Source organism: Notolabrus celidotus, chromosome 6 (genome assembly GCF_009762535.1).
Source record: "Notolabrus celidotus isolate fNotCel1 chromosome 6, fNotCel1.pri, whole genome shotgun sequence".
Lineage (NCBI taxonomy): Eukaryota > Metazoa > Chordata > Actinopteri > Labriformes > Labridae > Notolabrus > Notolabrus celidotus.
Genome location: NC_048277.1, coordinates 24,152,322 through 24,180,281, shown reverse-complemented (window position 1 = coordinate 24,180,281; position 27,960 = coordinate 24,152,322). Strand labels below are relative to the sequence as shown.

Sequence of the window (27,960 nt, the reverse complement as noted above, 5' to 3'; positions counted from 1 at the left end):
ACTGGCGTATTGTTTGCTCCACCCAAAAAAATTAAAGAAAGTGGAGCATAATTTATTAGCGTTATTAAAACAGGTTTTGTGAGCAGACTTAATTGTTTTTGTCCACAAAGAAGAGACGCACAGAGGACCAACAGACACAGAGGCTACTTTATCATGTCAGTGATCATTACAGAGAGACGGTACATGATCCTGAACCTGCTGCTTTAGTTATTTTATCACACTGTACTTTTAATACTATACTCTTTAATACTGCAAAAGCTCAGTCAGGGAATCCATGGACTCTCCCTTGTGTTATTAACATATGACAAGTATATACACAATTTTTACATCCGTAGAAATATCAAAATGTTTGAGGACTTCAGAGAAATCTTTCCCAACACACTGTATGTATTAATATGCAGTGATAAATAAAGTCAATCTAACAGAAGCTATATCTATGTGTGCTAAAGATAAGAGTTGATGGATTAGCAATATTAAAAACAAGGTTTCCTTATCTGAAAATAAAAATAAAACATCCTTCTAGTTGTTTCATTCTGAAGAGGAAAGGGGAAGGGTGTAAGGAGACACATTGTACAATAAGAGCTTGTTGGCTGGACTTCTAGTACACTCCTGGGCTGTTACGGATCCCACAGCAGAGCACCATGGTGAAGATCATCTCGAAGATCTAAACAGGGACAAAGGACAGGAGAGCTGTCAGGCATCCCTCATCTTTCCTTATGACGGCTGCAGCTTTAGTACAACTTTAAAATCTGACTCTCACCATGATGACAGCGACAACCAGAGCAGCCAAACCGATCACGTAGAGCTTCTCTGAAAACAGCTCAATCAGCTTGTCGTGACAGCTCTGAGAAGAGACAGGAGCAGAAAAAATACTGTCATACGGTTGTTTTTTTCCACCTCACACACACACTGATGAATTTCATGAAACAAGAGCTGTGTCTGCTGTCAAAACAAAGTGATTGATATCAGCTGCTTTGACCGCACAACTCTGAATAATTGATTGTGTTATATGTAATCAGTCAGAGATATAAATACCTATGAGGATTTGAAAAAGGATTAAAGTCTTTAACTCAGGTTCAAGTCACAAGAGTGAGTTAAGTACACACAACACAATGTTAGTTTGACTCTAGCCTGAGCTCATGGGCTTACAGCCACCAAACAGACTGTGTTGTTTTGATCCAGTTTTAGATTATTGTTTATAGAACTGTTGGATTATTGACCCAATTTTAAATGTATTGTGCTTTTAAATGTGCATGTCACTGTTAGTAACATGTGTATTCTTTGCTGTTTGAGTGTCTGATGCAAATTGTGTACAGTGTACACAACTATCAATTTTATGCCAGTTACATGGTAATTTTTTCACCTAAAAGTGGTACAAATAAGCTTCTTTCAATTCAGGTTTGTCATCCAACAGTTTTGAACAAAATACATCTCACTATTATTAATTAATTAAATAAGGGAACTTCTGAGAGAGATTTGGTGTGAATTTAATGGTCAGGAGAATTCCTTGAAAATGAGTTACATGGTCAGACACAGAGGTGGGTTTTGGCTCCCCTAGTAGATAATATATCTAATGTATGAGTGTAAGTCTTCACTAGCATCCATTTATATTTAAAAAACCTTTATTTATTACATTGGCATGAAGCAGTTCTGGTACCTGATTTCACTGGCTTGACATGATCTTCATTGGCCTAGATCTACATTATACAAATACACATAGAAACTGAAATCTGTCACGTTTTCTTCTCAAACTGTGCAATTGAACAAATTAATCTGTTTTTGGTTCAATGCGTATTTAATTAACCCTCCTGTTATGTTTGTTTCTTAGGGACAACAATAATGTTCCTGGGTCACCTTGATCCAGGGCATATTTAATTATCCAAAAGTGTCAGAACCCCAAAAAATCTAATAAACATTTTTTAATCTCATTATCAACTCCATTACTGACCATTTAAATCAAGATTTAGTGCAATGGTGTTCTTTAATTCTCACAGATCATGGTTCAATGAGGATAACTCACTCATTTTTCATTAAAATTAATGTTAAAACTTTTTTTTAATGTACATTGGAAAGACCTAAATATAAATACAATTGTTTTTTATGACACAGATTTTCGTTTATTTCATTTTAAATTTAGATGTTTTTGACGAAGTGATGTTGATAAATTAACACTAGGAAACTCTTCTGTCACATGCTGCCCAGGTTTTTATGCTGTATTTAGCTGGTTTGGAAGACACGTATTGCCTAAAATGGAAGGAACCTCTGAATGCCACTAGCCTTTCATCTACTGTGACATTAGGGCCTTATTCTGCCTAAGCCAAGCAGAAGAAATTTCATACCAAAAAATACTTTCAATTTCAAAAACTTGAACTTTGAAATGGGTCAATATGACCCTGAACATAACAGGAGGGTTAATAAAGACACAGATTATATTTATATTCCTCCCTCCCTGGAGATGTGATATCACAGCTTCTGAGAGTTACTTTCAGTTGGTGTTGATTTTGGCGCCACCCTGTGTACCAACTATCACTGCGAATTTTGTCCTGTGAGTGCATAAGTCCTGTTTTTAATATAAAATTTGCACCCTGGGCTATTTTATCACTAAAACATATCAGTCCTAGAAAACTTAAGCCATGGGGCGATGGGAATAAAAGGCTGTTCCGGTTGCATTTAGTTAATTAGCTCAAATGAAACCATCAGGTTAAGACATTACAAATCACAATATAGTAATTTAGTGTCTCTGATGGTCTGGTTTCTTTTGTAGCTCATAGATCTCCCGGGACCTGAGGTGGACCTCCCACATAGACACAATCAGAAAAAAGGCCCAGCAGAGGATGTACTTCCTGCGTCAGCTCAGGAAGTTCAACCTGCCCCAGGAGCTGCTGATCATGTTCTACACCTCCATCATCCAGTCTGTTCTGTGCACCTCCATCACTGTCTGGTTTGGATCTGCAACCAAACTAGACAAACACAGACTGCAACGGACTATAAGGACTGCAGAAAAAATCATCGGTGTCGACCTGCCCCCCATCAAGGACTTGTACCGGTCCCGGGCCAGGAAACGGGCAGGTAGCATCACCGCTGACCCCTCACACCCTGGACACAAATTCTTCAAACTCCTCCCCTCCGGCAGGCGCTACAGATCACTGCGCCAAAACAACCCGCCATAAGAACAGTTTCTTCCCCCAGGCTGTCACTCTGATGAACACTAAACCATAACAGTGTCATACCTGTCAGATAAATACTCTCTGTAAATATACATGTGAATATACAATGCAACAATTCTTCCAGCAGAATTCCATATTTCTATTTATTTTATTATTTAACTACTATTTTTTAAATTTAAAAACTACCTCTGCTACTCACCACTGCACTATTATCATATTATTTTAGCCTGTACATATTAGTCATTCCTATTTGTTGTCCTTTTGTATTTATAGCTGATCTTATAGTTATTATTATTTTTGTTTTTTATTTGTATGTCTTATTCTTATGCCTTGTACAAAGAGAGCACAGTTTACCTAAGTCAAATTCTATGTGTGTTCAAGCATACCTGGCCAATAAAGCTGATTCTGATTCTGATTCTAATTCCGATTCTGATTCTGATTCTGAGAAACATCAATATGAATTTGAGTTTGTTTTGTGAGCAGAGAGAAAAACTTCACATGAGCTTCAAAGTCTATTTCAGTCTATTCTAGTGCAAAGACAGGCCAGGCTAAACATCATTTCTATTACAGATATTGTTCAAAAAGATTGTTCATGTGAATTTGAGGAAACAATCCTACATACCTGAGATCTCAGAAAATCTTCTGCAGACTTCCTGGGACATAATGCGCCGACGACTTGTTTGAAGAGAGCCGTGTCATCACCTTTACCGCAGCAGTCAAGCTGAGGATAGAGCCAAGAAGTCACTCCATCAACAAGACATCATCGGAACAGATTAACATTGATTAAAACAGAGCAGCTTGTTCAGGCTGGTACCACACAAGAGACTGATGACATTAAGTTCTCTCATGACTTACCGTGGTGTGGAAAACCTCCAGCACCTTGATGGCTGAGTCTTTGCTGGGAGATCCTGAAACGTCCACAGCCTTGATGTATGCAGAGTCATAGAAGTTGATCAGTTCTTTTGAGATCTGTGGGAGGTGGGGGAAGTTTTGTTTATAGAGACACAACAACAACACTGAGCAGGCTTTACAAAATCAATCCAAACATCAAACACTCACTGCTGTGAAAGGAAATCTGTGTGCAGGCTTCAGTGTGTTTTTTACTTACCGTGTCTCTGTTCATGAAACCCCAGATGGCTGCAGCCACTTCACAAGCAAAGAGGATCACCAAAAAGAAGAAGAACTAAAGGAAAGGATCAGAACAACTTTTTAGTCTCTTCTTGATTTAAATGACTGAAATCATTTAAAAGAAAAACAGAGACACTCACCGTTCCCAAAAGGCACTGAGACTCTTGGATGGCACCGTAACAACCAAGGAAACCCACAAGCATCATCACAGCTCCAACAGCTATCAGTATGTACACACCTGCAAAAACAGAGGCCACAGCAAACTCACAATCAGACCCTCAGACATTGAGGAAATGCAGTTCATCCTGGCCTCACTAGGGGGCATCAGTGTCTGAGCACTGAGTGTCTACTTCTCATTCATTGATCCACACATTGTTTGGTAATGGACTTCCTGGATGTATCTCTTGCCTTTCCTGTAGGATGACATGAAATTATTGACATCTGGTAGACAAACAGCCCCCAGATCCTGAGAGAGGAGGAGTCAAGTCCGTTCAGCTGCCTGCACCGGGAAATGCCTTCCAGACAAACCCCCCCTCAAACCTCACTCTGCTGACCCCTGACCCCGACATGATCCTACCCCAGGAAACAGAGGGGACTATGTGAAGACAGAGTCACCCGGTCACATACACACAGATTGTTAAATACACAATTCCTATGACTATTCATCACAAACAGGAGTGTGCAACAGGCTCCTGTCCAGTCCTTTTTCTGTTTAAGTCAATGAAAAGCAATGAATTTCCTGTTACAGCACAGGTCCAGTGTGTGATTCAGGCAGTGTAAGGGAAAATGTTATAGACCCAGAGGAAAGGTTAATATAAATCTATCGCACTAATTATTGCATTGGGATTCATAGTACAAGAGTGTTTTAATAATCTGTTGCTACATGATGCTGCCCGTTTCTGACAGGTCCCTCTGAAAGTATCTGTCCGCTGTCGGAAGAAGTTTAAAACTGTACTGAATACATTTTGGACATCTTATTTTCAAACCATCTCAGAAATCCTTAACTACCAATTGGTTCCAAACCCTTAGACTGCTATCTTTGGTATATCACCAGACATTTATTTACTAAAAACAAAACTTGAAGTTTTGGCCTTTTCTTCATTGCTGGCTTGCTGGGTAGTTTTACTTAGGTGGAGAGATCCCACTCCTCCCTCTCTTTCACACTTGATCAGAGATATGATGAGCTGTTTAAATCTGGAGAAAATCTATTTCACCACATGAGGAACAGAAAATAAATTTGACAGAGTTTGGCGTCCCTTCCTAACATACTTTTAGAAACCCACAACAGCTGTATATGAGTAGCCTCCAGTTCTGTTTTTTTTCTATTTAATTTAACTCTAATTATTCTTTTTTTAAATCAGTGCATTCAATGCCTTCCAATTGTTTTTTTGTCAGCTTCGTTTATTTGATTATTATTTATCTATTTATTGATTGATTTATTTAAATATTTAGTTTATATTACTTTATCCCTTGTTACTGTATATTATTTAGAAAGGGGTGGGAGGGCCTGATTCATTAATCACTGTTCAATTGTGATGGCGTGCTGAACGCAACCCAGCTTTTTTTGCTTTTCATAAAAACTGAACTGTATAACTGATTATTTTTGTCCTGTTTTTTATTATTATTATTATTATTATTATTATTATTATTATTATTATTATTATTATTATTATTATTATTTTTATTATTATTATTATTATTATTTTGTCTATTTGACTAACTGATCATTACTTTATCCTTTGTAACTATTCTGTGGCTGTTTTTTCTGTATGTCAATTTACATGTGCTTCAGTGTTTTGTCATGAGTGTTGTTGTTCAATAAAAAGACCATTGAAAGAAAGAACACTGTACTGAATGAAATACCCCCATAAACTAGACTTACCAGGGGTCAAATGTCTCATCTAAAGGGCAACCCCTTTCAGAATAAAATACCAAATTATAAAATCTGTTGCATAATTTTTTCTTTTTTACTGTTTTGAGATAATTAGCATTAGGCAAGGCAAGGCAAGTTTATTTATAAAGCACCATTCATACAAAAAGCAATTCAAAGTGCTGTACAGAGTTAAAAACAAAAAATAGAACAGTAACAATCAACAAAAACACACAGCAAACCCTTCAAACATTAACATCTTATATGCGCTCAGTTATGTTTGATCCTCTCTCTCTCTCTCTCTCTCTCTCTCTCTCTCTCTCTCTCTCTCTCTCTCAGAGAAGAGGAGCAGGCAGAGGTCACTCCTTCCTAACTCCATTGCCCCAGTTTTTTTTTTCCTTTAAAGTATTCAGATCCAAATGACTATTCTCATCAAGACTTATCTGGACTTAATTCACAGACATGCATTACTTTGTAAAACTGGGCCTGTGTGTTGTATTTAAATTCAGTATTTGAAAGGAGCTACTGCTGACGGATGAATGGGATAAAAAGTAAAATATTCATCTCAGCATTTAAGTAGAGTCTAAGTAGAAAGTAGCACAGGTCCTCTAAAGGGCTTATGCTGCTTTCTTATTCATTTTTAATTGACTTTAATTTAACCGAGATGGTCTCACGAGACCAGAGTCTTTTTCTGAGACATACCCAATGGCGGCTAAATTGGAGCACAATTATGTTGAACAAACCTGCAGAGAGTAAACAACAAGGCGGAGGAGTATGGTAATGAGGGAGAATAGTACAGTGAAGTTTAACCCATTTCCATGAATACAGTTTTATGTGTAATCTCTAATTATGTGTACACAAGTGAGTACAACTACTTTCAGACACTTAGAAAAAAAATCTCTTCAATATTTTTTGTACCTTTCTGTACTTTTATCCAAAACAGCATCTAACCTTAAGTGCAGTTTATATAGTCAGCTTATAAATAACAGCTTACAAAACTACTATTTCTTACTTTAATTTATTTCTGTTATTATTATTATTATTATTATTATTATTGTTGTTGTTGTTGTTGTTGTTATTATTATTGTTATTATTATAGTTAATATTATTATTATTATTATTATTATTATTATTATTATTATTATTATTATTGTTGTTATTACTGTTATTATTATTGTTATTGTCATAATTATTTCAAATTATCATAATTATTGTATTATTATTATTATTTACTATAAGTGATTACAGAAAAAGTTGAATGGCGATTTGATGGCTCAAATTCTTTAGGCCCAAAAAGAATAAAATCTGCATAAATAAATTGCTTGAATGGGGATAACATTTCCTACAGGATGTAGTTTGTTCAAAGGAAACTGAATAACTTCACCCTCTCACCTTAGCACATATACAGAAACATTTGCCTTATCTACTGCCAGCTCCTACACGAAACCCTTCTTCATCCAGCGGTGACTGAATATATTAACCTAAGTACAATTTTGAGAGGAGCTGGCTCTCAGACTTAGTTCTTCTAAGGGTTCTAACCAAATTAGGTTGCTACACGCATTTTTATATTCACATTAAATCATTCTGTACCAGTTTTGGTGCCAGAAAATGAAAGAAGCATACAGAGAACAGAGAGAAGGAAGGAGGGCACACCCCCCATGCAGCTTGATTAAGTAAAAAAAATGGTCTCCTCCTCTATCTGCTCTTTATCCAGCCAAGAAGGACATGTTAGCCTTTACGACTTTGTTGGCCAGAAGGCTGATATTGTTGAATTGGAAGTCCTCTGCCCCACCTACCCATTTAAACTGGATTAAGAGTGTACGTTATTCTCTTAAACTTGAAAAGATTAGGCTGACCCTGAGTGGCAAGGCTCACATCTTTAAAATAATCTGGGACCCTTTCTTATCTCATGTTGATAGCTCAGCTTGCAGTGTGTCTTTAGACTGAGCACCACCATGGTGTGTTTTAATATGTTTAGATTATTGCTTTCACCTGTTTATCTTTATTATACTTGCTTTCTGTCTTATGTTCTCCATTTTTGGAATTATATTAGTGAATCTGGAAGGGAGTATGTGTCAGGGTGGGGGGTTATTTGTTGTTTCGTGTTTCGTATGTCATCTGTGTGTTTCTTTGTTCCAAAAAAAAAATGTACCAACCTCTAATTTTGGATGAGACTGTTTTTCTATGTGAAAATCAATAAACAAAGTTAAAAAAAAAAAAAAAAAAGTCAAAATTGGTAAGCAGACAGAAGGCAGATACAGTCACAAGTAAGATAACCCTTGGTACAATATTTTTAAGGCTAAAAGCAAAGTTTGGGGAAGACAACATGTCTAACCAGGGGGAACATCTGGTCAAACACAAAATATAAAGAAGAGATCTGCAGCTAACATTAGTATGCCTGCAGCCAGCACTGAAAGAGTTGAAGCGTCCATGGAGGGTGAAATGTACATACGGGCAACGTCAGGTAAATACTGAGTCTGATAAGTTGCTGTTGGAGACAACTTGGCTTGCTTAACTGTCTTGGTTTTGTTAGCACTGACACTCATGTCCACATTTTTAACTAACATGCTATTTAGTTGCCACACAAAGAGAATTTTGGAGTAGGTTTAAAACTGACAATAAATGAGTTGTGTGTTTAGTTTTCTTTAAATTATTCTTACTCAAAACCATTCTGAAATAAATCAAACCTGAACTTCAAAAAAAGGTACCAAAACCTTTACTTTAGGTTCTGACACTTCAGTTTTTCCCTTTGATGCTGCTCTATATTTGAACGTAGCAAAATGTTAAAGGGAAACAGTACCATCTACAGCATTGATTATAAGCTACATCTCAGATAACACTTTTTACATAATAAAGCACAAAAGTTTATATAATACCATTACGAAATAACATGACCTGTGATAAAACACATCTCTGACCTACAAAAAAAAGCTAGTTGAGGTCCTGTGACATCTTTAAATGTTTTTGGAAATGTTCCAGAGAAAATAGATTTTTCCTCTTCACTTCTCAGACTATTATTTAAATACCCCTGAATACAAATTTGTGTAGCAGAACTTTTCTTTCTTAAAGCCCCTCTGAAAAGGCCTAACCTCAATAGGTTGGAAACCATTGAGATATACTCACTGGCAGAATAAAAAACGGTGCACTGGTACTTCTACGTCAGTAAAGGATGTGGATATTTTGTAAAGTGCTGCTTTTAGCAAGATAGTCAGGGAGTTTCTGGGTTGTCTATTCTTACATACACGCAAACACAGCACACGCAGCATTATGTAGCCTGACAGAGAGCCAGTAAAAGAATTTGACCATGTTGCGTCTGTAGGCCTAAAACATCTCACACAGTACCTTGGATATCACGAACAACACTTCCCCACACTTACACCTACATCTCTCTTTTTCTCTCTCAGAACAACATCCTCCTCCTTTATCCCGGTCTCTCTCTCTCTCTCTCTCTCTCTCTCTCTCTCTCTCTCTCTCTCTCTCTCTCTCTCTCTCTTTCAGGACTTCATGTTTGCAATGCGGCAAAGCAGGCATTATTTCCACCGCCTTCCATTACTATGACAACACCCTTTGAGGTCTGAAGGCCATTGAGACTTTAAGGGAGACAGGCAATTTTATACCACCGGGGTAGTTCATTTATTTTTTGTCTCCCAGTGTAATCTCCTGAGGGAGAGAGAGAGGAGAGGGGGGTAAAGACCAGATAAAAGCTTAGCTTAGACCTCTCTCATCTTTTCTAATCCAGTATTTTCAAAAAGGACCTTTTAAGCCATGTTCACTCTGTCAGACCATGACACTGACAAATTCAGAGAAACTAAATCATACTCTTTGTCAGTGTATAAATAATGTAATGAAGATTAAATGTTAAAAAAGCTCCGTATAAACATTTCATTGTGACATCTTGTTAACAGAAAGAGTTGGAGTTAAAGACAGGCATTGTATTTTTAACAAATGACAAGACAGAGTTACACAGTATGTTTGGAGCCATCCTCAAAGAAGCTTAGGCTAAATTAGCTTTAAGGTAAACTTGTTTGGTAAGCTAGCAAAGAATTGACCAAGATTTTTTAAGTATAATAAAACACTTTCTTTTTTTCAGTTATATTTTTGAGAATTTTATGCTGTTGGAGAGGATAGGACAGTGGATAGAGCAGGAAACGGAGAGAGAGAGTGGGGAGTGACATGTGGGAAAGCAGCCACTTGTTGGAATCTAACCCGGGCCGCCTGCTCCAGGACTATAGCCTCTTTACATGGGGTACACAACCTAACCGCTAGGCCAAACTTCATTAATTCATTTTCTGACAAAAACTAGATAACAGGATTGATACCACTCTAGTTTTTTTTTAACCCTATCTGTTATGTTCATTTCTCAGGAACAGTAATAATGTTTCTGGGTATACTTGACCTGGGGCATATTTAATTATCCAAAAGTGTCCGAACCCAAAAAAACATAAACATGGTTTTAATCTCATTATTAACTCCATTACTAACCATTTAAATCAATATTTAGTGCAATAGTGTTCTTTAAATCTAACAGAACATGATTCAATGAGGATATCTCACTCGTTTAAATGAAAATTCTTGTTAAAACTTTTTTAAATGTACATTGGAAAGGCCTAAATATTAATACAATAGTTTTACATGACATGGATTTCGTTTTATTTCTTTTTGAATTATTCTTTTTCTATGAAGTGACGTTGATAAATTAACATGACACCTCTTCTGTCACATGCTGCCCAGATTTTTAAGCTGTTTTTAGCTGGTTTGGAAGGCATATATTACCTAAAATGTTATATGTTGAGTTCACCTATTAAGCCAAGCAAGGACGTTTCATACTGAAAAAATACTTTTAATATTTTTGGGGGGATTTTTGAAGTTTAAAATGGGTAAATTTGACCCACAACATAACAGGAGGGTTAAGCCAAATATAGAAAGTGATGCCTGAAGAGGGTTAGCTTAGCAATGCATAAAGGACTAATGATAGAAAAACAGCTAGCATGGCTCAGTTGGAAGATAAAGCTGTAATCAATGTTTTTTTCTAACAGACTGAGAGTAGCTCTGAAACCACTGAAATAAAGTGTTTTCTTTCCATAGCTTTTAAGGTATAAAGAGCAAGGCTAGCTAGTTACATATTACCATGCTAATTTTTGGTGGGACGTTTGATTACCTGCTAGTACCTCAGCCATATCTGTCTGTTTATAAAACTGGAGTCAAAGGCTAGATAGCTCCATCCCCCCCAAGGTTTCTTACAAATTCTTCCCAAAGAGTCCAACTTGACATTTTTACACTGTATCTTTTAGATTAGAAAATATCAGGTGTGATTCAGTGAGCTAAATAAGTGTTAGTTAGCTATGGATATAGCATTAAATGTATCATAGGCAAGGCAAGGCGAGGCGAGGCAAGGCAGGCAAGGCAAGGCAAGGCAAGGCAAGGCAAGGCAAGGCAAGGCAAGGCAAGGCAAGGCAAGGCAAGGCAACTTTATTTGTATAGAGCATTTCATACACGAGGGCAACTTAAAAATTACATTAAAATTTGCATTTAAAGCGAGCTAAAATAAGCTAAGATAGGAAGGCAGTGGCAAATAAAAAAGTCTTAATCTTTGATTTAAAAGAGGTAAGAGTTGGAGCGGACCTACAGCTTTCAGGGAGTTTGTTCTAGATCATAGACACATGAAAACAAATTAGAGTTAAAGTATTGGAAGTGCTGGGGAAAATGAAGGTATTTGCGTAAGGTAAGTGCATGTTTCAGGGCAGTGATTGAAGCAGTGAAGAACTTGATTCAAATTGAAGTGTTTGAGAAGTTGAAAGTTTTTTGAGTTTTGGTCAGCACAGATAGAGAAATCAGAAACAGGATCGGAAAAGAATCTGGGCTATAAGAGCAATAGTGTAAAATATCTTTGTTTATTTCCATGTTACTGTTAAAGATGTGACACACTTCCTGTTTAGATAAAGCAGATTCAGTATAACAGGGTTGTTCTTTGCAGCTGTGAGGCTTCTGAAGAATTCTTATTGTGAATTATATCCAAATAACATCTTTTTGTCTCCTTTTATCACTTTTCTACCAACAAAAAAGGCTTCTAGTTTATTTCTCCTGATTCTGAAAAAACGCAGGAAAGCTATTCTGAGCAAGATGATGCATTATACATGAGCTGTAAAGACACCGAAACATCTGTTAACTCACTGCATCTTGTACAGATTTTGAGGCTGTAGCAACCTGCACAGACTTCAACCATACCCAATAATGATTCCAGGCACGGGTTGAGAGGTAGGAGAATGTGTATTTCCAGCCCTAACATAAATACCACTTTAGTGTGCCAGTTTGCTAAAAACATCCACTCCAAACTCTAATTTGAGGGTTAATGTGCAGATGTACAATGTTATTTGAATTATGCAAGGGCGTATGTTCAAGGGAAGGGAGGAAAAAAAAGAAACATTCCCTTGATCTTGCTTGGGTGGGCCCTTCTTGCTGCCCTGCCTTTAAAATCACGAGTGTGCCTTTCTATTCTATAAAAAGCCGGGTTTGTATTCGCTCTGTATACTTACTGATGGGTAAGTATGGGAGAGCAGCGAGGGTTTAAATGTAAATTAGTGGCCTCACTAGAGTTCACCGCCACAACAAACTGAGAGGATGGACCTTTGAAATGTCTAAATCATATCATGTATTGTAGGTTTTAGGGCCAATCTGTGGTTTACTGCAGGCAGTGAAGGGAACATGATGATGATTTATGACTTGAGTTCATGCAGTGACCATAGCCTGGGGCACATATTTCTCACATATACATGAACAGAAAGCATATCTCTGCTGTAATATCAAACTCCCAAAATGCATAGAATCAAAAACGTACAAAGTCCATACAACAGGAGGCATATGGTTGCTTTGTTTGTACATCATGATCACGGATCGTTAATTTCCTCTGAGCCCACATACGCCTCAACATCTGCCTGAAGCATCTGGCCTCCATCATAAAAAAAAACCTCGAAGCTAGGACTCTTTTGAAATCATAAGCCAGGTATATTTACCCAGTTAAAGGTGCATCACCTTAATTAGTAGTCATCTGTCGGAGTAACAGCTGAGTAAAAGCGTAGAGGTCTAGAGGCCAGCTGTGCCACTCTTAAGTCATGCTGCGGATTTACGCAGGTCCTGTTTCCTGGTCTTTTCTTTGTGGTCACACCTCTACCACTATTTCTGGACATTACACACGGTCCCAGCTGAGTGTGATTGACAGATATTCCTGTAAATAAGCTGACTTTTATCACTTTGTTAACAGGGAGCTTCCTGTCATATGGAGAACAAAGACTGAGAACCAGAATCAAGAAGGAGTATGATGAGCTGATCATATACAACTTAAAATATTGGATTTTTGAGTGACTGTGACGCACTTGAATCTGTTGATGTTGATTACTCACTGATATAGAAGGTTCCTGGTGCCTGCTGGCCTTCAAACTGCAGTATGAGGAGGTTGCTGGTTTGACTGTCATGGCGAAGATACAAAGCCACTCCTAAGATCACGCCTCCGGCCAGCTGTCCAGGAGAAAAGAAAGATTTTCATTACTTCCTCTGATGTGGCTTTACTTTGTTGCAACCTTGGGGTGGATCAGAACCATTCAAATGTCTGATATTCAACATGGGTGTTAAACAATATACTCATTAGTATGTTTCTTTTGTAAAGGAGAGCTCTGACATGAGAGATGGCACAAAGCCGACTCCCGAAAGGTCAGGATGGTGTCCAAAGTTTTCTGCTGATGTTTCCCTCTGTGTACAACTCTGAGCTTTCTGTTGTTCTTTAACACAAGTTGCGAAAGGAAATCCTGACACCCCAGTGACCTACAGCACACACCATGACCTCACAACATTGTTTAAAGCCAACTCAAAAAGTGTAATCTTAAACTGTATCTCCCTTTATCGCTCCCTCCACTATCTGATAATTCTGTAAAAACATAAAACTTAATGAAGCATCACCGCTGAAGGCTCAACTCAAGTGCAACTTTTCGTCCACATGCTGACGTTCTTTTCTTGATGTCAATGTTTATATAAAGATATCTGCACATTGAGTGTCATGACTGCTCTCCATTGTTCTCCAAGAAACAGGAAACTGAATCCACGACATGAAAAATAGCAGAATGAGGAAGAGAGGGCTCAGTGGTTTCACAAAGACAGGCACAACAGCAAAACCAACAGAGGAAACACTCCATCAAGACTGGCGTGTCCAGGATACGGGGATTTGTACTCATCTAAAAAAAGACGGCTGTTCTGTGAAGACAAACCAGATGGAAAATCAAAAACAAGTCACCAATTCTGACTGTGCAAGAACAGGAGTGAACACGGAAAGTGGGCAGAACATGTGGAGGAAGTCTGATAAACTTTCATGAACTTAATAAATTATAAGACTGTACCATAGCTTGTTAGTGAAAAAGCTGATATAGCTCTAGATATCTATAGATCTATAGATATCTCTAGCTCTTCACCAGTCTGGTCAGAACTGAAGAAGCCTTTTGGAGGAGAGGTGAAATGTCTTCAAGAATTTCTACCAGTCCAGTTGCCTTACGGATCAAGCTTTGGATTACCATGACCTGGATGACTGAGAACCTTCACAGACTTTAGTGAAAAAGCTTCTACAGAAACGAAACAGATGCAAGTACAGTTCAGTTTCAAAGCAAAAAATGTGAGCGGGATTTTAAAACTCCATCATGGGACAAGGAGTTTCCTGAGCTCTTAAAAGGTTCAAAGGCAGTAAATGCTCCAGTCTGGTGACAAGGTACGAACAAAGGAAATGTCAGAGGGGTAACAGCCTCCCCCTCCCCCAAAAAACTCTATTAACTTTGCTCAGTCTCCCCCTTTATGTGCATTTAATCTGGGGAAAGCAGAAACTGGAAAGCTCCCAGAATCCATCCAATATGAGCAAAACTTTTTCAGTTTCAATCCTAAACATCTCAGGGAATCAGACATTGTATATTCAAACAGTGCAAACATGTATTCAATAAAAGGTGGGGGACATGCAGGAGGAGGAAACGTGGAAAAGTGGGAAGATTGAAGCCCACCCAGTGAGAAGGGCTCCTTCTTTTTCAGACACCTTGTAACTTTTGCTGCCACAGAAAATCCCTGCTGTAGAGGACTTCATATTTTAACTCCTGTCTTTCTGTGCTGTACCTCTCCTGTGGTTGCTGAACTTTTCTCATGAGACAGAGCAGCATATTGAGAGTACCACGGCGGGAAAGTTCTCCAGGATTCACCGTATATTACTATCACAACCCTAAATACGGAGATGTGGAAATGAGCGACTCCATATGAAACAAGAAGAAGGAAAGTTTTGAGAAAGCACAAATACTTTGCGCAAACTTGAAATGCGCAACAGCGCAAAGTAAATTATGTTCAACTCACCCAGAAAATAAAGTTAAAGAAAAATAACATATATTTAATGCATTTCGTGCAGCCAGCCACAGCCATGTTGTCTGTCAGTTCGTCCTGTTCGCCAAAATCGACTAGTTAAAGCAGCTTGTTGCTGTCCGGGAGCACACAGTCTCTGCCAAAGGACCAAGTTTAGTCAGGCACGTTGGTCTGAATACTCCTCCTTTTTAATCAGGAGTGAGAACCGAAACGAAGAACTGCCCCCCAACAGAGGCAGACAGGAGGAGAAGAAGGCAAAGGGAACAACAAGATCTCCATCCGCAAGAGCGAGCAATTTGTGCCTCTCTCTGTAAGTCTGAAAATGTGTTCCAGTCAGATGAGATGTAGGGCAAACTCAAGGAACTTATTCCCATGTTTTGTTTAGAGACAGAAGAAAGAAAGTTCTCGGGGTCTCCTTGGTGAAGAGGTTTCACATTTTAAAACTTGAATAAACATTTTAAAAACACGAAAAAATGGATAAGTGGAATGTTTTTCAATAAAGTGTTTGGTGTATTTAAATGTTGAAAAAATAATACTAAGTAAGGTCCATACAGCTGACCGCCATAAGGAAAGCTTTATTCTTGATCCGGATATACGCACCCACAATTCACTTTTAACTGTTTTGTCTTCCACATTGTTAATCTGCTCAAACTTTATGAAATGAAAACATGTAATAGTGTTTATGATAATGAATGATATGCTATAAAGATAATGCTTCGTGTTAATGGTTTTTAGATAAAAACTAATAAAAGACCACAAATCACTTCGTTGTAGTGAGCAATGTCGCCCCCTGCTGGCATGTTGAACACAGGTGGAGACCAATGAGGGTACACGTCAAGTGCACAAAGAGTGTCGCAATAATTGCAGTTCTCTTTCTGTCACTTTATTCCCTTTGTGACAGCAGTGACATACACATGTAGATCCACAACAAGGCGAAAACAGCTCACCCATTACATCTGTAAATCCTGATTCCCAAGGTATATGATCAGACTTCCTGATTTTATAGGAGGATCTGCGCGCTCATGGCTCCAGGGTCACACCTTCTCCAGCCAGCTGTGCGCAAAGAAGATGACCCCCACTGACTACACAAGCCAGCACCACCCACGAGTAAAGACTCCCAGAGGGAGAAGAAAAATTGAGCGGCGGTGATACATTCAACAGCACGTAATTGGACAACTTGACAGCGTGTTTAAACAAATGCAGGCTCCTCCACTGGGCATGCTCCATCTGCTGTGAGAGAAGAGCTGGGCATGGTGTGAATAACAGGCAGTTGGGCGTTTTTTAGGAGGAGGATTGTCGCCCTCTCATCATCATCATCATCTGATTTTTTTTTCTGCGATTTAACCAAGCAGCACAGACAACAGCTCCAGCCTCCTTCTAAACAGATACTTGTTTTTCTACCTAGCAGTGTATGAATGACAAGGAAAGTCTCTGAGGAGGTGATCATCTCTCCGCTGAGACAAAGACCTGCTGCAGCCTACAGCGTCGTTTACACGCAGAGAAGGAGCGGGGCTGCGCGTCGGTGTGAAGGAGGTGAGTCTGTAGGCAGCAACAAATAGAGGAGGTATAGAGAAGGAAGCTGAGCCGAGGAGTCTCCATCAGGCGCTGTCCGCTCAGCACCACCGCAGTCACCTTGCTGTGAAAGTCATAAACCTACTCAGGACTGATCGGATCAATCACTGGAAACTTAGGGAGTCAAATAAGCTGACGCGAGGGAACAGTGCCAGCTTTTTTTTTATATCTCGACATCTTGGATGTAGTGGTGATGTGACGTCCATTCTTGATGTGATGCCATTGGCTGCGATCATTTTGGATTTCGATTCTATGCCCTCCAGTGTCTCCGGCAGCGACACGCGCGTAAGATCCTCCAGTGGCAGGTGTTTGTAGAAAATACTGAAGGGTTTAAATGGGAGGTATAGCCTGACGCGCGTCAAGCTTTTCTTTCATAGTTGGTGAAACACGACAGGTTGCCTCTACGCGCTGATTTCCTTATATAATTGTGATCCCTGTTGTGCATGGGGACACGGTGCGCCTAGACTTACCTTTGCTATGAAGGGAACTTACTGGAGAAATGCCTAGGGGACGCAATGGGCCTGAGCGACGACAAGGATCGCATTGTGATAAACGTGGGTGGGATCAGACATCAGACATACCGCAGCACCCTGCGCACCCTACTGGCACTCGCTTGTCCTGGTTGGCAGAGCCTGATGCCCTAACCACTTTGACTATGACGCCAAGATCGAGGAGTTCTTCTTCGACCGCCACCCTGGCGTTTTTGCACACATTCTTAATTACTACAGGACAGGTAAGCTGCACTGCCCAGCTGATGTCTGTGGGCCTCTCTATGAGGAGGAGCTGGCTTTCTGGGGCATCGATGAGACAGACGTGGAGCCATGCTGCTGGATGACCTATCGCCAGCACCGGGAGGCAGAGGAGGCCCTTGATAGTTTCGGCGGGGGGGGCTTGTTAGACCTGGCTAACGATGATGCGGAGCCAGAGCAAGAGCACGCTGAGGATGATGTGGATGAGATGACAAGGAGGCTGGCGCAGGGGGACACACATGACGCCAGGGAGCGGGAACATGTGGAGCCGGTGGCAGAAATATTGTTGGGCTCTGTTTGAGGACCCTTACTCCTCTAAATATGCAAGGGTGAGTTCATTTAAGATGTTTATAAATTTACTCTTTGCTTTGTGCTTCCCTTTGAACCTCAGATCTAAAACTTCATCAGGAGTTATAATGAGTACATCCTGAGCTACAATACATTGCAAATGTCTAATGGCTGATGTGGAACAGTCAAAGCACGAGCAGCAGTCTGGATGTGAATGTGTCTGCTGTTGTCTCAGGAGGATGAAGCAAAGATTGATGGATCTGGGAGGTTCAGATGGGCTTTTGATGACCTTGAAATTGCCCTCCCAGGGGTCTCCACAGCAGAGAAAGGCGGAGGGTGGGGAGAGGGATGGGGGTTGTCAGCCAAAGACCTCATCATTCAGAACAATTCACACGCTCTCCATCTTGCAGGAGAGGATACAGAACCCTAATTGTGACTTTACAGGTCTTTGGATTGATATTTCCAGGACACAGGAATCACTGGGAAGCCTGGCTCTTTGGTTAATAGGTCAGCTACAAATTAGGAAAGCAGATCTTTGGCACCACTAGAGTTTAAGTGGCAGACCTCCAGACAAAAATTAGGTTGCTGTTTGAAAGGACATGTTTGCTCTTAGAATGGGCACTTTTCCATTTGGGCACAATGCCCCGGGTAGTGAGGATGAAAGGAGTTACACCTTCAGATTTTTTTTTTAATATGACCAGTGCTCCCTACAAGGTCTCTATGCTGCCTGCTGGTGCAACAGTTGTAGCAGACTGATTGGTGTAATTACTTATAAGGTCTGTCCAGCAAGTATAACTGTATTGACATGTTTCCACTCTTCCTTAGGGTTGCAATATTCTGGGAATTTTCAAAGTTGGAAAACTTTCCATGGGAATAACTGGAATTTATGGGAATAACAGGAATAAACCAGGAATTTACTAAGTTGAATGTTGGCTCTTAATAGGGAACTTAAAAATAGTTGGGGAAACTATTGTAGCATAATCCTGACTAAAACTACCAGATTTCATGCAAGTACAGTTGAATATCTCTGCTATTCCTCATTCCTCATTTAACATTTTGAATGGGACTCTGAGGGATAGCATTTTTGTTAATGTTTGAATGAGTTGGGTCGGGGGGATGAGTATATTTAACTCAACATTCCCTGTTTTTGTTCTTCAATGAAATAATTGATTGTTCAATAAAATATTAACACTTGATAAAGTTCTACTTACAAATAAATCTATTTAATGTATTATTTTGGATGGATGTCTGCTTATAAAAAACAAATATTTATGCTTGGATATGATACCTTTCCATATAATTACCCTCAATTACCGATAATTCCCATAATTTCCATGGAGAGTTTCCAATTTGGAATATTTCCAAAATTCCCCAGCTTAACTTCCCATGGAAACTTACCTGAAACTTTCCAGAAATTTTCCACCCCTTTGCAACCCGACTCTTCCTGCATGCATTAGTGAAGTCGTTTACTCAACAAACACGCTAACTTGATCATGTTTGACCCTCTGCATGCACAGACACTTCATAAAGTCAGAAACTCCTCAGTCCGTCTACATTTCACAGCCGGCGAGACAAAGCAGAGATTAAAGCTTGACAGTGCTCCACCAAGACAGTCGAGAAGATTAATTAGAATGAGCCTCAGAGTAATCACAGCCTCTACTTCACAGTGGATCCATCAGTGGGAAACCCTGTCACTGCATATAACTGCAGGACTGTGGTTTGCAGCAACAGTGAGAATAAGCCAATAAGGAGCAAACAATCACCGCCGGTCACCCTCCCCTTCTCCCCGCCACACTGTTCCTTAAGTGTCATGAAGACACATCACTTACTGTGGGAGGCGGTCTGATGAGATGCAGCGTTTGTTTAATAGTTTGAAGAGTGGGCTGTTTGCAGAGCTAGTGTGGCAGAAGGCATCTGCGGTCAACATGGAAGCATCCCATCTGAAGGAGGATTATCACATATGTGCTGACTCTGAAGGAGATGTTGTTCTTTTTGTTTTTGCTGCCAGTGGATGTTGGAAAACCTCGGCCAACTCAGAGCAGTAGCTGAGTCTCATTCTCATCCCCTAGACAACTGACCTTATATATTCTGTACTTTCATTAAAATAAATATAAAGGGCCAGAAAATGATTAAAAAAAGAATTCCTAACAGGGTTAATATGCTTAATTTACACACTGGAACTGCTTCATTCAATCCAGTTGAGTATAGAGTGATAGGAAACCATGAAAACATTCAGATGTTGTAAAACAAGCACATTCAGGGGCAGTTTGACTAATCGTTGTCAGCTCCATGGCATTAACCTAAAAATATAAAATATGTGTTTGCTCTGAATTTGTAATGTTAGACAAAGCCTGAGTGACTCACTCTGATGCACACGGGCGTAATTGAGCGGAGTGTGTTACTCCGACTTGTGTTGGAATACCCCTCATTTAAAAAGTCAAAGAAGACAACAAGTTTTCATTGATACAGTCAGCACAAAACAGCTGATAATCCAGCCACCACTGTTGATTTCCATCTGTTATTCTTTGAGGTTGTATTCTTCAGTGTGATAGAATTGGTGGTATTATATTGAAGGATGTACTTGTTACTTTGTACAGTACATACTGTAGAGGGGGTGGACAAAACAACAATATTACGCAACCTAATACCTTAACACCTCACACACACTGCCAATGCCTCAAGAATTGATACACAAACCACACAAACAAAAGCAAGAGGTTAGCTCGATGAGGGCACATTTCTAAGATTGTTGTTTGTTGGATTAAAATACCAAATGTTTCTGTCCACATTCTGTTTATTCACACAGCTATACACATTCAATTAGAATGTGGACACAGACAACAAGACGACACTCACACAAAGAGGATGAAGAAGGAGAGTCATTGCATTTAAAAAAAAAACACTAATCCAGCAGGTCACTGGTTCTGTGTTTCTCCTGAACCCCTTTCACAATATTTGTTAGTGCTGAATCAAATGATGACCCTCCTCTTCATTAAAACTGGTGACTGTTCTTTTTAGCTCAGCACGATTTGTCTCAATGAACAAAGAGGACAGCCTTGCTGAAAGAACAGAAGTCAGTGTGTGTGTGTGTGTAGTCTCTGCTAGCACACTGTTTCCCCCTGGACTATCATACCAGCATGGATTGGAAGCAGACATTCATAAGCAGCAGCAATTTCCTCGGCACAATGCAATGTGATGGGATGATTGGATGAGGACCTGTTTTCCATCATGGCTGCATGCTTGCCTTAGTGACACACTGTGAATAGACCTGAATGATTAAGTCTGTGTTTCCTTTACTTTAATACTGTATGTCAGACCTCCTCATGCCCAGACATCCCTCCCCCTCAGTACTTCTTCCAGCTGCTTAACAATTCTACGCATTAGTTTGAGAAGCACTACAGAGCATCACTTACTCTCTTAAAGACATCTTCACGCACGGACAAGCTGCTATTGATCCAACTTTTTGTGATTTGTACGTTGATTAAGTAGCTATCTCCTCTTCCTGTCTGCCTCTCTGTCCAGCAGCCTTCACTACCAGCAGCCTTTACTATCTACTCGCTACAGATTCCCTTTGAAGATACAGCCGGTTACTCCCGTTCATTCACTACAGTTAAATGTGTAAGCCGTGACACAGACAGTACAGTACGATCAGAGGAGGAGAACATGAGCTCTAGGTTTGCAATCAAACCCCAGGAGAGCTTACTGTATCTGTTACATCCATGTAGTATACATCTGAAACACAAGAGCCCAGATGTGTTGAAATATGATCCTCTAATCAATACGTATAATGAAGGCTAACGCACACTTTTGCCATTAAGGGATATATATGGTTCTCATAGGAGTCTGGGTAAGCCTCTTAGCTGGATATGATTCCCAAGGTGTGATCATCTGGACAGCATGACCTTGTGTAGAAAAGGCCCACTGTACTGGTAATGCTGAAGGGAAGAGTCCAGGCTAAATTTAGTCAAGGGGTTTTACATTAATGTCCTGTCTCCTCCTGCTGCTGCTACTGTTGCTGGCGGCTCTTTGTAATTCTGCATGTAGCATACCCTTGAATATGCCATGACCTTGAGGTCCACCAGCTGAGGGAAGAGAAGCGAGATCGTCAGGCTTGCATTGATTGTCCCTTTTGCAATGACGCTTCTGAATCAAGATATGTAGAGAGCGGAGAGACAGCAGGGTGGAGGGGGGGATGAGATAGGGTAAGTCAATGCCACTGTCACTGTAAAACCAGAAGCCACTGTCTCAGACACAAGATTGGATTGCATTGTGTTCTGCTCAGAGCTGCTGTTGGATTGTAGAGTTTAATAACCCGGCATGAATTACTGTGCCCTTTCTCCTCCTCTCCCTCTCCCTCTCCCTCTCCTGACCCTTCTCCTTTCTTTCTCCTTTCCTGGATCCCCCATGTTTTCCCTGCTTAGTGGGTGGCTCTAGCCTCGCTCTTCTTCATTCTGGTGTCCATCACCACCTTCTGTCTGGAGACCCACGAGGCCTTCAACCCCATTATCAACCGCACTGAGCATGAGACTGTGGACAACGTTACAATTGAGCACATCTACCAGGAAACTGAGACGGCGCCCTACCTCACTTACATTGAAGGGGTTTGTGTGGTTTGGTTCACTTTTGAATTTCTAATGCGAATAACTTTCTGTCCAAACAAGTGTGATTTCATACGGAACGCCCTAAACATCATCGATTTCGTGGCCATCCTGCCCTTCTACCTGGAGGTCGGCCTCAGCGGCCTCTCATCCAAGGCAGCTAAGGACGTGTTAGGTTTCCTGAGAGTAGTCCGTTTTGTTCGAATCCTGCGTATCTTCAAGCTGACCCGTCACTTTGTGGGACTAAGGGTTCTGGGCCACACCTTGAGGGCCAGCACCAACGAGTTCCTGCTCCTCATCATCTTCCTCGCTCTTGGTGTCCTCATCTTTGCTACTATGATCTACTACGCCGAACGGATTGGAGCTAACCCTAACGACCCTCGAGCCAGCGAACACACACACTTCAAGAACATCCCAATCGGATTCTGGTGGGCTGTGGTGACCATGACCACTCTGGGCTATGGAGACATGTACCCGCAGACGACCTCCGGTATGCTGGTTGGAGCCCTGTGTGCCCTGGCTGGTGTGCTGACCATTGCAATGCCTGTCCCTGTGATTGTCAACAACTTTGGAATGTATTACTCTCTGGCCATGGCAAAACAGAAACTACCAAAGAAAAAAAAGGCACATCCCTCGGGCACCCCAACCAGGTTCTCCAAACTTCTGTAAGTCCAGCATCAGCTCCCAACCCCAGAGCCCCATCCCCCATGACGACGTTTTCGAGATAAAGTTTCAAGGTAAGAAACAAGCACACTTTGATGTAATGTTGTCTTATCACTCCAATGTAATGCTGTTCAGCTGTCTCACTGTATGTTCATTCCCACACTTCAATCTGCTGATTATTCAAGCCTGAGATTAATCCAACGAGATTCTCACCTAAAGTAATCAATAAAATGTGTGATGAGGAGCATATTTTTTGGATCAAAGTATGGCGGTAGACTGTGAGTAGTGTTGTTATTGATTTTGCAGATCTTGATGCAGTGATTCACTCCTCTCTCTTAAGAGAAATTTGTAATCATTTTTATTTATTGCTGAGGACATGTAAGCAGATGCCTCTGTTGGGATTGACGCCAACATATATTGACCTGTGAGGCAGACAAAAGCCATTCCATAAATAAGGGATTATTGTGTGGGTTAATCCCTCAAGGCATTCAATATGTATAACGTGATAACTGAAGATTTATTAAGAACAATTAGAAGAAAAGCTGGTATGTGAAACCAGATTTTTTTCCCCCTTTGTTGTTCTTTTCTGCATGATTTTCTTATAAGATTCCAAGCTGAATGGTGAGGCAGCTAACGCAGCTCTGGCCAATGAGGATTGCCCTCATATAGACCAGGCGATATCTCCGGAGGAAATCTTCAGCCCCAGCGAGAGAGAGCGGCCCTGCTTCTTGGTCACCACTGCTGAGCGCCCCAACCACACAGGGGGCAGAGTGAGGAGGGGTACGTACAGTAACAGCCAATCACAGGCCCCTGTGAGACACTGACACCCTGTAGACCTTAGACAGGATACCTTTCTCTCCCTCTTTGCTGAGTGTTACACCTCAGTTTTACTAAGGCACATAACACACACACGAACACAAACACACAGATGCACAACTGCAAACCTCTTTTTACAACCTTCACACACTCTCACAGCAACTGCTTCCCCTCAATCATCCCTTTGGGAAATGTATATAGCACAAGTCACAATAGCATCTGTTCAGGCCAAGCACAATCATCACAAATGTCAATAATATTTGTCCACATCAACACAATATATTTTTGATACCATGCATAATGTAATATCACCATCTATTTATGAGTAAGAAAGCTATTTTCGAGATTTATATGATCTAGAATGTGTTGTCCTACATGCCTAAAGAGTGTTTTATGTGCTATGCGTGTACCATGTATGTATATGTTTTAATGATAAATACCATGCAGGATCCTGACTAATGAGTACATTGCTCTTGACCATTACGGTGCATGAAGTGTCTTGCTGATGGGTGCTATCAGTATGGTGAAGGAGCACAACACAAATGGAGGAAGGCTAAAGTCAAATATTTACTTTTAGTTTAACACCAGGTAAATTATTTTGTATTCAATCTCTACACGATAAGCTACAAACATTCCTCTAAGTCCCGAGCTGCCTGTGCAGCCAGCACATGGACACTATCAAATTCTACCTGTAGCTATGAATACATTCCCTGCCTGAGAGTGCCTACCTTTTCAAGTCTTTTATAGTGTTATACTCCAAACCATTCCAGTACCACCCGGTGCATGCTGTTGTACTCCTGATGCACTCAATGCATGGAGAATATATTCGTCTCAAGTCTGTGTTGACCTGTTTCTCTGGAGACAAAAACAAGAAAGCAACAGGTGTAGTATAACCAGTGAGGAACACCAAAAAACAGTCTGTCGTGGATTCAGTGCTGCAGTGTACTCAGAACGTTCTCTGTTTTTCAACTGAAGGTTATGAAAAGCCTTGGAGCCTTAACAGCATGTCTGGCATGAGCGGGGATGCCTCTGGAGTGTCCTCAGTGTCCGCCCTGCCCTGCAGCCCACCCTGTCTAATGCAGCACTCACATTCTCCCATCCCATCCATTATGTAGCATGGTTGAGTAGCAGACACAATGCCATTGGAAGGCCAGTCCACACTCCTCCTTATCTTTCCTGTCAGATCTTTTGCTTTTACACTTGCCTTCGCTCCTGCTTTTCATTTCTCATTTTTTCTTTCTTTATTTTACTGGAAAACTGTATCTTAACTGTGCTAATACTCCAGTTTCCCAAGTGTTCTCCTTGGGTGTGTCATCATTTCCTAGGCTAGAAAACACATGCCACTCTGCATGGGTCACCTCAGTTGCCGACAAAGCACTGTTGAACTTCTACCACAGGCTAACTCCCCCTCTTTTTCCTGTGTTTACATCATTGCCTGTTGCTCTGTTGCTTTTGATCTCACATATTTCTTCTGCCAATAACTTTGATCTCATCTGCTTTTTACTATTTTGTGAAAGAAATTTTCATAAGATGTAACCCCTGCAAACAATATGCTGGACATTACCAATACATGGCTTTGAAACATCTCCAAAATGTTATCACTGCCAGCTGTTAAGGGAGCTCCTATTAAGTGCTTTGTACGTTGCAAAGTAGAGACGTTATTATTCTGAAAGTGCAATCAGACAAGACTCAATGTTATCTGAGTGGCCATCAAAAAATGATGATGATTTGATGTCCGATGCAATAGGGAGATGATGACGATTCCTATGCTAGTGATGAAGATCGAGTCTAATGTTTAAAGAACTAAAACTGTTTGTTCATTTGCATGAAGTGCATGGGAAATTATGTTCAACAAGAAGCTAACTCTAACGCAGTAACTGTAAGAAAAAAAGAAACCTTTATTCTTTCTTTAGATTCTTAAGCTTTTTCATTGTTATGCATTTTGAGACAGCTTTACCAGAGACTCAGTCATAGCAGAGATTTTTATGTAGCTACCATTCTTTGCCTTTCCCCAAAAATTCATACAATTATTTTATTGTACTTATCTGACAGGGGGCTCCGACTAAAAGAGCTTGATTTAACTTGAATAATTTGTCTTAAAGCCAACTAATGCTGTTATGAGCATAAATAGTTTTATACTAATATATTTACAAGTAGTTATGAGTTTTTAAACAGTACCAGTAGTCGGCAGCGATTTATCCCAGCTGTGATGCCTAAACTAAGGCCATAAGTATAAAACAATGGTGCCTTCTGACATGGTTAGGCAATGTTTAAGTGAGAAATAATTTACACGATTTACATCAGAGCTCCTAGCGTAGCATCTACAAACTTTATACCATGCTCATAAACAGTGTGATGAAAGCTTTATTTTATAAAGGTGCACTTTACAGTTTTTGCACCGCACTTGTAACCTTAATCGCAGAAGAAACGCCCTCTTTGTTACAACTCTTACACCATCCAACACATCTATCTAACCTTTATGATGCATACGTAGCTCCAACCAGCTTAAAAAAAAGACTTTATAGTCCTCGTTTCCAGAGAAAAAGTTATGACTAAGCACAAAACACTACGTGAGGGGACCAGACAACTCTACAGGACGACAATAAATTAAACTATAGCATCAGCCAGGGTTGTCTCGATGACTCCTGCTGTCTGTATGTCTTTTACTTTAAAACACCAATACTGTTACTGTTACATGTATTGAAACTGTCCCAGTAATTATGCACAATTCTTTCAGGGCACTTTAACACATTTTATTTGGACCAATTAAAAAAGTTAACTTCAAGAAGAAGAAATAAGTATAGCAAGTCATCAGAGTTTTGTTTCTATTCTGAATGAGCAGAGTTTCACATTTCCAGTCATGTCTCTTGTGGTTATTAATGGTCGTTATATATTTGAAAAAAAAATTGTGAAAATTTGATGTGAACAGATGCAGGTGAATTATATGCTCATGCAATTCAAATGAAAAAAAAAAAAAATCAGTACGACACAGTATGGGATGTGGGTCTACTTGGGGAAAGGTAAATGCATGTATTTTACATTTATGCAACAGAAAAGTATTCAAATAAAATATGTAAATATAAGTCCTTGCATGAAATAAATTTTATACACAATGAGCATTTTAGACTCCGTTTTTATTCAACTGCACATGCATACATACAACTACCTCTGCCAACGGTTGTTTGACCCTCTTTTCTACTTGTGCCGGGGTTCAAAGAAGGAATAAGAAACAAGTGTGAGAGCATGACGCAGAGACGCATGACAATGACAACTACTGTATATTAACCTGTAAAACGCAGCATGATCGGGCATGTTTTATTAACCGACTCAGAGTCCAACCTCTGCACACAGACAGTTTGTCTGAGGCCTTGGCTAAGCATGGGATACACATGGTAAACCCGTGGTTTATCATGAAGAACTAACGGAGCACATTTTCTTTACTCTCCAAGCTAGTGTCATTTCCCACCTCTCCTTGCACCTCAGAGGTATCCATCATTGCCATCATTTCCGCCATTATACATAATTTGTGTAATAATTTATTTTTGTTATTGTTTTTTATATGTTTATAGAGACCCAGCGACAGCACCGGAGCAGACAACCAACAGAGTCAGTTTGTGTTATGAACCATGGTGTACCTACCACTATGTGTATGACCCATAAAGGCACATCACCCACCTGATAGTGTTGTAGCATTGTTGTGTGTATTAGTATTTTTAAATGGGTGTGACAGTGAC

General features: G+C 40.1%; 2 protein-coding genes across 2 annotated transcripts; one reads left to right on the top strand and one right to left on the bottom strand.

The window, feature by feature from the left end:
* Nucleotides 1-7: 7 nt before the first annotated feature.
* On the bottom strand, nt 8-15,764 carry LOC117814016 (CD81 antigen-like). Its single transcript, XM_034685122.1, has 8 exons — nt 15,535-15,764; nt 13,563-13,677; nt 4,436-4,533; nt 4,276-4,350; nt 4,023-4,136; nt 3,790-3,888; nt 761-844; nt 8-664 (listed from the first exon to the last, which is right to left on the bottom strand). Exons 1-8 carry the CDS (start codon nt 15,598-15,600, stop codon nt 599-601), a joined length of 717 nt encoding a protein of 238 aa, XP_034541013.1. The 5' UTR covers nt 15,601-15,764; the 3' UTR covers nt 8-598.
* Nucleotides 15,765-17,627: 1,863 nt separating this feature from the next.
* kcnc1b (potassium voltage-gated channel, Shaw-related subfamily, member 1b) lies at nt 17,628-26,327 on the top strand. The gene is given in 8 exon segments (XM_034685096.1): nt 17,628-17,712; nt 17,715-17,750; nt 17,753-18,111; nt 18,113-18,190; nt 22,571-23,370; nt 23,372-23,484; nt 24,017-24,190; nt 25,202-26,327. Coding segments are annotated over 8 exon segments (1,785 nt in total). The 3' UTR covers nt 25,342-26,327.
* Nucleotides 26,328-27,960: the final 1,633 nt, after the last annotated feature.

Bases quoted from the DNA above. Each gene is read 5' to 3' on its own strand.
- LOC117814016 (XM_034685122.1), bottom strand. From the start codon at position 15,600: ATGGCTGTGGCTGGCTGCACGAAATGCATTAAATATATGTTATTTTTC. The intron at 4,534-13,562 runs GTGAGTAATCAA...CTGTTTTTGCAG, and splicing joins ACCAGGAACCTTCTATATCA to GTGTGTACATACTGATAGCT. The intron at 4,137-4,275 runs GTAAGTAAAAAA...CACCTCCCACAG, and splicing joins GTTTCATGAACAGAGACACG to ATCTCAAAAGAACTGATCAA.